General features: G+C 40.7%; 1 protein-coding gene across 2 annotated transcripts in view; it reads left to right on the top strand.

The window, feature by feature from the left end:
• Window positions 1–13,564, top strand: part of PDK3 (pyruvate dehydrogenase kinase 3) — a 67,638-nt gene that overhangs the window by 23,618 nt on the left and 30,456 nt on the right. For both annotated transcript variants that reach the window (XM_024569786.4, XM_024569787.4), the window contains exons 4-5: window positions 4,577–4,761; window positions 7,050–7,139. In XM_024569786.4, coding sequence (XP_024425554.1) covers window positions 4,577–4,761; window positions 7,050–7,139 — 275 coding nt within the window. The remainder of the gene's footprint in view (window positions 1–4,576; window positions 4,762–7,049; window positions 7,140–13,564) is intronic.

Here is a 13,564-nt window from a genome sequence, read left to right as displayed (position 1 = left end):
AAGAACCAAGAAGTATGATTTGGACTAAAGTATTAGGTTTCAATGAGTCAACATTGCACTTGTTTAAAAAAAATTGAGTGAAGAATTTAACAGTACAAAATGAATAATGATACTTGAATTATGGTTCGTGATCTAATTTTTTAAAAACTTTTTTATTGAATCTATTGGAGTGACATCATTTAATAAAATTACATAGGTTTCAGGTGTACAATTCTATAGTATAGCATCTGTACACTGCATTGTGTGCTCACCACCCAAAGTCAAGTCTCCTTCTGTCACCATTTATTGACCCCCCTTTACCCTTTGCTTCCTCCCCCACCCCCTTCCCTCTGGTAACCACCACGCTGTTGTCTGTGTCTGAGTTTTTCTTCGTTTGTTTTTCTTGTATGTTCAGTTGTTGCTTTCAGTTTTATATCCCACATATGAGTGAAATCATATGGTGTGAAGCATGCTGTGATCTAATAATTCTTAATACTTCTTGCTCATGGGGAACTGGTGTGGACCCTCACTCTGAATGTTGCAGTAAATGTTCCACCTAGTGGTCGTTTTAAGAATGCAGTGGTCTCTGTATACGCGTGAATCTACCTATTCAGTCCTTCACAGTGTTTTGTAAGCATTCATTTATTTAGACTTACAAATTCTTTACTTTTACAGCTTAAAACAATCCAGATACAAATTGCATACAGTTAACTAACTAGGCTATTTGTGACCGTGATGACATTTTTAAAAATCTTTTTATTGCATTAGGACGCTTCTTAAAATTTTCTTGCAGCTGGTTTAAAGTTAGTAATCCTGACCGCTGATAAAATTCTTGCATTATGTATTGTTACGTTAAGTCTGAGTTGCTGACAGTTTACAAAGACATTTACTTGAGATATTAATTGAATCATTCATTGAGACCTGCTTTACATCAAAATTACTACTTCCTGGTTATAGTAATTAACTCCCACAGACAGTTCAAAGTTTTGCTTGATGAATTAGATTTACAAACTGCAGCTTGCTCTATTACATATAGATTAGGTGATTTAATAATGTGTGATGCAGGAGAGATGTTTGAAATTGTTCACTGAAAGCTTTTAAAACTTTTTTGCATGATACTGAAACTTACACAAATGCTTTAATTATCTTTTGCAAAAAGGATTTTACATATGACAGTCTAACCTCTGTCATCTCACCCCTGGATCTACCAGTACTCTGCCAGTGGACCGTCCTTTACAAATCTGTCCTACAGCCTTCTGAATCTGTTACTCTTACTTGCTCTTCCTTGTTCATCTCTTTAGCCGCTTGAGGAAGGACCAATGCAAAGCTGATGTCTTTTCCTCTGAGATCAGGACCAAGACAAGGATGTCCCCTCTTGCCCCTTCTCTTCAACATAAGGACTGGAAGTCCTTCCATTTATTTCTCCATTGCCTTCTGATTAATTGGTGAGAGCTCTCTGAGTTCTTGATTTGCTCAGTGCCCTTTTCTTCCACTGCACCAATAAGCTGTTACATAATGTTTTCAGTCCCTTCCAGTTAAATAAATTGTTTTTCAAAGCAGTATTACATCTGAAGTGAGAAACCCAATAATGGCTTTACTTCGGACAAGCAGAAGAGAGTGTGCTTTTTCTATAACAACCTGAGTTCTATTGCTGCCATTCTACAGGAAGACTGCTAAATTCTCAAGCTGATGGGAAATATTTCTGTTTTTCATTTTCTTTTAACCAGAAAACATGAAGCTTAGCTCTGAGCATGGATTTTTTTCCCCCAAGAGAAATTAAGTACCCTTTCCACATTACTTTCTTCCTTCCTGATTCATATACACCGAGTGAATGCATATGGCAGGCCTGTTGTGTTGAGGAATTTCTTTCTAAGTAGAAACCCAGTCCACACAATTATGAGACTGAACACCTTAAATATAGGTGTTCCATAAAAAATAAACCTAGAGAAACACCATGTTATCCGAGACCTTAGCTCGAGACATGGAACCCAGGCCTCTCAATTCACAGACAAGAACACTGAGGTCAGAGGTGTAAGCTGACTTGTCCAAGATCATAACATTAGTTAGTAGCAGGGCTGGGCCTAGAAATCACATTTCCTTTCCCGTACAGCATTGTTCTTTACAATGTACCATGTTGCCAGAACTGCTGGTTTGAGCCATGAGTAGCGAGGTCAGGTTTAGATGTAAATTAGACTATAAGAGGAAAAAAATCTTGATCTGTTTTATATTTTGCTAGGTGTTTTGTGTAATGAATCTGTGCAACGTGGAGGGGAGGCATTGGGTTAGAGCTCCAGATACAGCGTTTTCCTTACTATCAGCTCTTGCTGTTGTTGAAGGTTTTGAAATTAAATGAATCAAATCCAGAAGCTTTGTTTTCTCAGAAGTCACTAGCAAGTAACTGTTTGTTTGGCTGGTAACCTAAAATTAGGACTGGCCTCTCTGTAGCTTCAAATTTTAGGATCCAGGTTTGTGAAAGTGTGTGATATTGAATTTCTGCCGTGTGGTTCCCAGAGTCCTGTGTCAGTTTCTGGAACAGGTTGTCCATCCGATGCGATGTATGGACACGAGCCTGCTTTGTATACTGCCGAGTGCTGCAGCCAGTGTGCACAAGATTGTGATGATCGTAGCTCTCAGCGACTTTCGGTAACTTGCTCAGGTTCACGCAGCTAGTTCGTTAGGAGTGTTGGGATTTTAGAAGCTTGGGGCTCATGACGAAGGAAGGAGTGAAGGTGAGTCATTTTTACTCATAGTAGTGGCCTTTTTCATTCAGTGAGAAGGTTATATAGAAGTCTCAGGCAGGGAAATCATTTAAGTGAAGTTGAAAGTAGCTTGGAGGAGAAGCACATTTATATAATGATAACGTTCAGAAGAGCTGCCGAAGATTGGGGAAGTAGTCTGAGAATTGAACCGTGGAGGCAAGTCTCCTTCCCTCAGATTAGTTAAGGCACTTCTCTACCACAATGAATTGTTTCACTTTGGTGCTATTTAATTTATGAATATATTGGAATGAGCATTAGGTAAAGGACAAATTGTCCATCATAAAATTTCTTGTGAGTAATTATGACCTCCTAATTTCAGAGTTGATTTTTCACGTCTGCTGTCTTTGTGTGCATTTGTTACAGACATAGTTCATCATTGAGGGAAAAAAGGCTACTCAGATAGGTAAAAAGAAAGTCACTCCACATTTCCACTGCCAGGGGCCAACCGCTGTTAACATTTCCTTCCATCCCTACTTTTCACTAGGCATCCATATTTCTATAAGTATAAAAAATTTCTTACAAAAATAACCATGTCCACATTACAGATCTACACCATTATTCGTAGTGTCATAATGGTTCATCTACAGGTAAGTCATGGGATTTGAACTCTCTATTATTGGGTTTTAGAATGGTTTGTAGTTTTTTTGTGACTACAAACAGTGCTCTGAAGAAGTTCGTAAAAAGAGCTGTTGCACTGATTTAATTTGTTTTTCTTTCATTATTTGTGAATGTGAAGTTTTTGGCATTTGCGTTTCCCCTGGTAAATTTCCCTCTGACACCAGATTCCTTGCCTAGTTTTCCGTTAGGATGCTCATCTTTCTATTAAGGATAGTAACAATTGCAAATAGACTTTTCCCAGTTTCCACTTTGTTTTTTGACAGAATTGCTGAAGTCTCACCTGGTCATATAATTTGTTTCTGTGTGGTTTCTGCCTTTGCTATTAAGCCTAGAACAGCCTTGCTTATTTGAAGGTTGTATACTTACCTGATTTTCTTTTTATCTTTTCTGTGATTTTGCCCCTTCGCATTTAAATGTCTTCACCCACTTTTTGGCTAAACACTTGAAATTGGGTTGTGACTTAAATTGTTAGCCAGCTGTCCCAACTAATTTGATTGTTTCCCTGCTGACTTGCAATGTTGCTTTATCGACATGCTCGATTTTTATACACACACTGTCACTCACCCTTGGTCCTGGTTCCGAGCTTTTTATTTCCTTCCATTGACTTGTCTTTCTCTTCTTAGTTACCATCCTTAATATATTTCCCTCTGCATCCTTACAATAATATACTGTAATACTTGAATAGGGGTGTTTTAATTGCCTTTATTCTATCCACATTTCATCATTATATTTTACTGCTGTGAGAAATATATTTCAAAAGTTTACTCTTCAGAAGTTGCACATTATTTATTCATGGAAGCTATTGCATTCAGACTCCATAATAAATCTTTGGAAATGTTTTCTGGATTGTCTTCGTGTCATCAGAAGAAATAATATGCTCTGCAATTCTTTATTCAGCAAATATTTATAGAACCTGCATTCTGTGTAATTACTTATCCAACAAGTCAGTGGATCCCTTAAAAAGGTATTTGAGCATTTATTTCTTTACTGGAACCGTGTACTTTTTGTGTTTCTCAAAGAAGAATTTCTGTAGGAAGTTGCAAGCAAAAACTCGGGTAATACTTTAGTTTCCCATGAGTTCTTCCTTGTAGCCTGGAATGATTATGCCGCCTCTGCCTAGAAAAATACCAGAAGATAAGTAGTCCAGAGATGGAGCTGGGAAGGTTATGCATCAGCCATGAGATATGAAGACTGACCACTTTTGTTTCCCTCCCACACAGCTTTCTACAAGTTCTGATTAAAATCAGAAACAGACACAATGATGTGGTTCCTACAATGGCACAAGGAGTGATTGAATACAAGGAGAAGTTTGGGTTTGATCCATTCATTAGCAGTAACATACAGTATTTTCTGGATCGCTTCTATACCAACCGCATCTCCTTCCGCATGCTTATTAACCAGCACAGTAAGTTGGGGTTTTGGCCCAGGTTTGAAGTCGTAACCAGAGTGATTTCTTCCAAATGTTTTCCTGTTACAGGTCTGCATTTCCGTCTGTAGAAATTTCATTCCTAGTTCAGTTTTTTTCTAAGTAAATCTTATCTATTAAAAGCAGGTCATTAGTATTCTTTGTTGAAAGAAATCCTTGAAAGGCTCTTTGATTCTCCTATTGGAGACCCAGCCACTGTCTGCCTTTAAGCATCTGCTGTTACGTTCCTGGTGGGGGCGACGGTCCAGCTTTAATGGCAGCCGCATTCATCTCTGAATACTTTCATGTGTCTCTGAGAGAAAGTTCTAGTCTATCCAGGATGTTAGGTGGTTTCCCTTCTGGGAATATTGGCATATTGACAATATCAGCAATTGATCTTTAATGTCACAGTGAACAGTGAAATCAGATTAAGCGAAGTGTCAAACCATAATCTTGTCTTGAGGGTTTTAATCCACTGTCCAGGCTGATAAGCAGATAAGAAAAATAAAACGAAAATTCTTGCCACAAAAAAAATTGGGGGGCTTATTTTCAGCATTGTCTCTTAGCCTGATTTCATAATTCTTATGAAAAAGCATCCAGACATCTAGAGTCTAAATCATCCTCTTTGCTGAATCAGAAAATGGACAATGCACCTTTATTTTACTAATTGTATTTATTTGGATAAATGAATGTTATACAATTATTAAATGTGGCTTGGTCCTAAATGTCTATCTTTTAAACATAGAACTGTATGTGCTGTATACCTGAAACTAATAAAATATTGACTGTCAACTATAATTGAAAAAAATCACATTAGTTTCAAGCAAAACATAACTCTTAAACTGTAATCAAAGCATATCACGCCGATGATGTGACAATAAAGGTAATTTGTTATTAAACAAAGAAATGTATGACAATTTACAGAAAATTTGAAGGGAAAAAAGAGAATGAAATACTATTTAACTAAACTACTTTGATAATAGTTTCTTTCTGATCCAAATATGGGTGTCTGCGTACATATGTGTGTGTTTCTAGAGCACGGACTAAGCTTGTCACTTCTGGTTTTCTTTCACTTAATCAGTTAGAACTTTCCCTATTGACCTAGCATCCATAGTCATCATTTTTTATAATTTAAAATCTCCCCTAAAAATAAATATTTACAGGGTCTGGCAGAAGTAAGGCCTGCTTGAGTGGGGTTGGTAGGGTAATAACATGGGTGTAATAATTTATAGTTTTAATGTGAACATTTCGCCTAAGATGTCACATGGTATGCTTGAGTGTGATACTGTTATGTTACAGAATGACATGCTTAAGATTTTGTAAAGAACAAACTGACAGTGACCAGAGGGGAAGGGGTTAACGGGGGAAAGAAGGGGAAGGGGCAAGCAAAGAAACACGAATAGAGGACTCATGGGCATGGACAATGGGGGGATTGACTGTGGGAGTGGGGGACGGGGAAGGGGAGAGCAATGGGGAAAAAGGCGGGACAACTGTAACTGAACAACAAGAAAAAAATTGCACATAAAAGATTCCACAATAAAAAAGAGGCATTATTTGTGCCAGACCCTGTATATATGTATACCTATGAACACTTGAATTCAGATTGCTTTTTCCTTTGGGGCTCCTTTTGGCTTTTATTTGCAACTACAGTTTTGCTAATCTTTTGTATTGTGTAAGCATTTGTACCTTTGAAGATACTTGAACAACTATCATTTGTGTATACTACATCGAAAAAAAATCTCCACGATGGAGGCGTTTGACATGTTCACAGTGAAGACATTTCCCAAGGCTGGCCTAATGCTGCAGACTGTGTTTTCTAACTATTTAGTGAATGTTGGATTAAATGTCTGCAGTAGTACTAAGAAGGTGGGTAAACCTGGCTAAGGATGAAAGGAAGTTGTTTCATCCACGTCACACTGGGTCGGGAAGAAAGGGTTGGACACCTGGCACATGTCACTGCTTTGGGACCTACTAAGTGCAACTGGCAGGTCTTAAAGCACATCCTTTGTCCTTTGTTGTTACCTTGTTGTGTATATAGGGTGGGGCCAAACTAGTTTTACAGTTTGATTGTATGGAAAATAACACAATAATAAGTGACAATACAAGAATAAACTGTTTCACGTACTCACAGCTGTAAACCTCCTTTTGCCCCACCCTGTTTTCTATTACTTTAAGTCACTGGATGCTAAAATGATTCTTACAAATACGAGAATCCTCTGTATTTCTCTGCCTGACCATCCCAGCTGGCTTTGTTTATAATCTCCCCCTTCCCTTTTGTGTTTGTTTAGCACTTCTCTTTGGTGGTGACACTAATCCTGCTCATCCTAAACACATCGGAAGTATCGATCCCACCTGCAATGTTGCTGATGTCGTGAAAGGTAAGGAGACCACTGTAATGTTAGCGGCTGTAGTTCAAATAGGATTGCGATGCAATCAAGGTAGCTTGGCGATAGGGTGAGGTTGCCAAGTTGTTTCCTGAGTCCTCAGGCCAGTCTGGGCCTAAGCTACTTAATTCAAATAGGAAATGTTCTTTCTAGGCAGTTCAGGAAAAGATGCATAATTCGTAATGCTCGAAATGGGAGTTTCTACTTCACTGACTAGGGTTTTACTTGTAGTTCTGTCTTAAACCATACACATTTGCCAGCTTAAGTAAGATTCTAAGTTTTGATTGCCACTATTATGTGAACATTTTAGAGAATGCTTGTTATAAAATTTGGCTGAATACATGTGTTGGTAAGATTTAAACGGCTTTCTGATGTGCACCCTAGGCTTTAGAACCTACGTCCTACTTGCGTGTGTGCTTCATGGGGCCACTGGACATCGAGCTAGACACGGTCCCAGTCGCCTTGGGGTAGAACAGAGCCCTAGAGCCCGAAGTCCCCAGTACCCGGGCATTTTGAATATGAGCTGCAGTTTCCTCGCTATCCATTTAAGATAGACGCCAGCTTCAGAAAGCCTTCCTGGTTGTAAGGGGACCACCAGGTTTCTGGACCTCTTCTTCAGTTTTCTTCAGTATTACGGTTCTCTGTGTAGCCTCCCATCCCTAAACTGTCCCTTCCCAACTTTACTCGTGTCTCTCCTTTCGTGGCCCTCGTCTCCCTCCTCCAAACACACACTTACAGGTTTTCATGACCACAGCTCCTGGTCTTCGCTGAGGATCTTTGTTGCTCTTAGTTTTTCTGAACAGCGTCGCTAAGTCAGTAGGAGGCAGAAGAGGGCCTTGTCTCCTTGTAAAGCCCTGAAGCCCACGTCAAGCAGAGTGGCCTTTGCTGCCAGACTTAGAGGACCAAGGAAGGTGGCCCGGCGCGTGCAGCCTTCCCCTGGAGGAACAGGTCACACCTTCAGCAGCCATAGCTAAGGAAAACCTGTGCTATTTCTCTACTCTGGGCATTTGTTTTTTAATTTTTTCTTTTAATCTTAACACAAGGATATTTTTTATTATTGATTTTGGGAGGGGGGAGAGAAAGACGTTACTGTGAGAGAGAAACGTTGATCAGTTGCCTCCCATATGCAGCCCGACCTGGGATCGAACCCAATACCTAGGTATGTGCCCTGACCAGGGATCAAACCCCCAACCTTTTGGTGTTTGGGATGATGCTACAACCAACTGAGCCACCCGGCCAGGGCTACTTTGGGCATTTTTAAACCCAGGGAGGAGGACCCAGGCCTAGGGGCCCTCATTCAGCCTACACTTGTCAAGCTGTCCTGGCCTCCCTTTAATTAGGAAACATTTTCTCAAATTATTTCCGTTATAAGATGAAAGGCCCAGCCTCAGCTCCCTAAGAATCCTATAGGTTGCTCTCTTACAAGATAACCCTGTGGTGGATCATGACTTCTCCAGGCCCCTACTGAGGGAGGAGAGCGGGACTGGTCTTCTCATAGTTATATGTTCATTAGACCCTAGTCCAGTGGTGGCTGTTAGGAATCAGAAAGCCAGGTTCAGAGAGTTGACTGCCCTGAGAAAAAAAAGACATTCATAGTGCATTATTATATACTGCATGTGTGCCTTTTCTCCTGAACTGTGAGCAATTTGAGGTCAGGGTTTGTGTCTTATACTTCTTTTGTAACTTATGTAGAACTGAGTATATGCCTGTTAGATGGTCGATAAGTATTCCTTGGTTTAATAAATTTGAAATCTTTTGAGAATTTACTATACCATTCACCCGTATAAAGTGTACAGTTCAGTGGCTTTTAGAGTATTCAGAGTTGTGCAGCCAGGGGCACAATTCAATTAGAACATTTTCATCACCCCCAAAAGAAACCCCCACCCATACCCCTTAGCCATCACTCTCTACTCCCCCTCACCCCAGCACTAGGAAACCACTAATCTACTCTCTGTAGCTATAGATTTTCCTATTCTGGACCATTAATACGAATGGAATCATCCAATATATGGTCTTTTGTGTCTGGCTTCTTCACTTAGCATAAGTTTTCAAGGGTCATCCGTGTTGTTGCATGCATTAGTACTTCATTCTTTTGACAGCTGAATAATATTCCATCGGATGGATGGACCACATTTGTGTATTCATCAGCTGATGGACATTTTGGTTAGCTGGGCAACTTTGGACGTGTTATGTAACCTCTATGAGCCTCAGTTTCTTCATCTATACAATGGTCGTGTGTTGTAGGGTGAAATGAATTAATATGTGTAGCGCTCCTAAAGCAGTGCTAGGACCCAGTCAGGGCCATAGACAAGTTTACTAGCAGTAGTCCTTGGCCATCATACAAGTCGTGTGGCTTCTCATTTATACGAGCAATTTTAACCACAAGTCAGTACAACTAGGTAAGTGACAGTGGGTTCTAGGCAACTGCTGGCCCTTTCATAGAACAGAGGAATGAGCAGTGCTAAAGTGAGTTGGGCATTGGCGAGGGTGAGGAGGAACCTATTTAAACTGGACTCAAGGAGAAAATAATCTGTTTTGCAGCACTTAATGTTGGTACCGCTCTTATTGGACTTGGTACCTATTACCTGGCCGTGGCATGAGCTGTACTTCTTTAAAAAACATTTTTTTTCTGCTACTTATTGCAGAAAGAGGGAAAGAGAGGAGAAAAAGAGGGAGAGAAGAAACATCAATGTGAGAGAGAGACATCAATTGGTTGCCTCTCAAGTGCCCCCAATTAGGAAATGAACCTCCAATCCGGGCATATGCCCTGACTGGAAATCAACCTGGTGACCTTTCACCTTGTTGGACAAGGCCCAACCCACTGAACCACACCGGCCAGAGCCGTGAGCTATACTTCTGTTGATTTAACTGGGGAGTAAAGTTCCAAAGGTTTGGAATTACTTTTACCCATGTTTTATCCAGAATTTCTGTCCCATCGCTTCTCTTAGGGACAGAAATTTTGTACCAAAAACTAGCTAAGGATCATGTGCAGAACAGTTCACTGAATATTTCAAAGAAAACAAATGGAAGTTTATGCCCACTGCTCCCTCCTTTCTTTGTCCTTTGTAGTCATGAGTTTTACCATGGGCCAGATCCCCGCCTCCTCTCTCTGCCCCCTTCCTGGGCTTATTCACAGCCTTGTCACCACTCTCTCTCCTGCCCCCTTTGAGTGTTAACCAGTGAGATCACTATTGTCAGTAAACAAAGTTTACTCCATCCTCTCATTTAATCATTCCTATCACTTGTGTGGCATAACTTAAAGCCTGGCTTCCTGGTGAGGCTATGTCCAATAAAAGTCATCCTCAGGTTCCTCTGCCACTCGGAATGCCACTTCCCCCAACACATACATGTGCATTCACACTCCTACCTCCACGCTGATGGGGTAAGGAGGAAGGACTGGCATGTCCCCTGCTCCCCACTGCATCTTTCAAACCATGTTTGTCATTTCTCAAAGCCTTATCCCTTAAGGAAAACAGCAGTGGAGGGTGTTTTCAGATTCTGAAAGTGAATAAACACATATAACAGCATCTACACAATCAGCTTCTCTGCCACCTTTCATTCCCTTCATAAATCACCCTACTGCTACCCACAGCACACTGAGCATGCTCGGCTCATACGCACTTTCCAGAATGCTTGTGTCCCATCTGATGAGGTGTGTGCTTACTAAGGGTCAATTATTTGTCCTCCAACTATTGGTATAAGTTATACTACCTGTTGTGACTACATAATTTATTAGAATGTTGTGTGTGCCCTGGTTAGTGTGGCTCAGTGGATTGAACACCAGCCTGTGAACCAAAGGGTCAGAAGTTCAATTCCTAGTCAGGGCACATGCCTGAGTTGCAGGCCAGGCCCCCAGTAGGGGGTACACGAGAGACAACCACACATTGGTGTTTCTCTCCCTATCTTTCTCCCTCCCTTCCCCTTCCCTAAAAATAAATAAAATCTTTAAATAAAATAAAATGTTGTGTAAACTGAAGAAATAGTACAAAAAACCGTCTTATTTTTATTAAAATCAAGCTGAATGCTTTGGAAAGACTTGATGAAGAGTCTCTGAAAAATGTAATGAAATGACTGTCAGTAAGATAACTGTTAGGTTATAGGGCAACACTGAGTAAAAATCTTAGAAGGAATACGCACTCGGATTGCTTCACAGTTATCTTCAAGTTCATTACACTTTAAAGAAGTAGGAATTGGAATATTCATAGATCTATGCAGTATTGTTTATCTAAGACAGATGACCTGGAGCCCCACACCCATCCATATTCAAAGAAGAGGATTTGGCCTTATGTGAAAAGATTGGCAGAGGAGTGAGTGGTGTATTTACCTGTACATTGTAAGTTATGTTTACAGTAGTAGTCATATTTTATGGTTTCCCACTTTATCCAGCATTTTTGTCAACCATCCAACTCCTGTTCCCAGCTGGGTCAGTTAAGGGAACCAACCCCATGTTACCAAAATCATAAAACAGTACTCATTGAAGAAAATTTAGAAAAGGTGGGGAAAGAGAGGAGAGAATAAAAAGTGACCCATTTTTATAACCCAGTGAGAACATGGCTTTATACATTTGAATTCATACCAGATTTACAGATCGTTATAAAATTGCGAATGATGTAAGCAATCTTTGTATGCAATGCATAGTCTTTGTGTATTTCCCCACATCTAGTCCTAAGCCCGTCACACACCACCTTCCTGGGTGAAATCAGTACCTGACAGTAGTAGCCTCCATTCTGATATTTTTGCTCAGCCGTGAAGATCCTGCATGGTTTAAGCTATTCAGATGTCCAGCATCAGATGACCCATTGTGTGTGGTGCGCATGCGTGTGCTTGCCTATGTGCGCGCGCACATGTGCTTTGCAGCCTTAAGAAGCCTTAATCAACTAACAATGATTCCATACTTAGATCTCTTGAGACAGACTATGGAAAACTTTTATGTGGAAGGGTAGGGACAATATTTTTATTTTTGACTAGCCAGTTGTATAAATGTGTAAAAGTAGGGTGCAATGTGCATAACATTAATTGAATGTGCAGAACACTGAAGCATGCCTCCTTGCTGCTTATTTAGCACATTAATATCTACCTTTACACATCTGAAAATTATAGACTCGTGGTAGTGAATGCTAGAATTAGCGTTGTAAAGTAGTTTCTATTATCCTCTGGGAGGTGCCTTCCATTGTGACCCTTCCCCTCCTTTCTTTGTAAGAAACCAGGGAATGAAATGGAAAATCCTGTGGTAAGATAATTTTAAAGGTACAAACTCAAATACTTGGTACAAAAGTCACCTCTCACGGTGATGTCGGCTTGCCTGTGTTGTTCCCATATGCTGTTATTGCTTCACATAATAGCACACAAATGGTATCCTGAAAGTGTGTCATTATTTTGGTTCAGAAATAATGTCTCGTGCTGTCACCCAGGGCCCTTCAGGTTGCAAGTCACAGAGACCCACTCACTCGAGCTGAAGAAACATTTATTGAAAGGACCGTGTAGGTCCCATGGTAATCCGAGGGCAGAAACACTTCACAGCTGGAGCTAGAGACACTGGAACTGGGAAACAGAAAACAAAGGTTTGTTTTCTGTGTATCTTTGCAACTGGGCTGCCAAGTCCTGGCTCCTCTGCCTTTCTCTCCTGTCCGTAGACTGGCGGACTTGTTTAGAGCAGTACTGGCCACACCCGGCCTTCTAGATGATGATAACTTTCAGTGTATCCTTTTGTCTTCTGCCCTGCCTGAGTATCCAGACTAAATTCTCAAAAGATGGATTTAATTGGCTCAGCCTACCTTTCTGTCTACCACCACAAGTTTTAGGATTTTGGTCAGCCTCTGCATTGGTTGCCTTTCCATTAGATGCTCTGCCCCCCACTTATCCTGTCAGCTCTGGTTTGGAGGGTGAGACAGGGTCCAGTACTTAAAAAATAATCTGGTGGGCCCTGGCTGGGTAGCTCAGTTGGTTGGTGAGTCGTCCCATACCCAAAAGGTTGTGGGTTCAATTCCCAGTCAGGGCACAGACCTAGGTTGTGGGTTTGATGCCCTGTCGGGGTGGTTACGGGAGGCAGCAGATCGATGTTTCTCTTTCTCTTTCCCATTCCTCCCTCCTTTCGTGTCTCTCTCTCTCTCTGAAATCAATAAACATCCTTGGGTGAGGATTCAAAAAGGAAACCTGGTGGTTCCCCCTCGGGATGGGTTTTGGGTAGAAGGATGATGATAGACAAACCTTATTAGAATTGAAACTGAAACTTAAAAGAGCTTCTAAAAAGGAGCACATCTGTGACTTTGCAATGCTTTGTGATCATTTATATTCCCTTGTTCTCATAGTGGCTTCTTAAACTTGAGCTTTACAGTTTTCTGCATCCTATTAGAGCCAAGTTAGGGACCCTGGCACCTTCATGTTTGTTTTTTCAGCTCGTGGTCAAATTTATCCTTGTC

This window comes from Desmodus rotundus, chromosome X (genome assembly GCF_022682495.2).
Source record: "Desmodus rotundus isolate HL8 chromosome X, HLdesRot8A.1, whole genome shotgun sequence".
NCBI lineage: Eukaryota > Metazoa > Chordata > Mammalia > Chiroptera > Phyllostomidae > Desmodus > Desmodus rotundus.
This window is presented reverse-complemented; position numbering and strand designations above follow the sequence as displayed.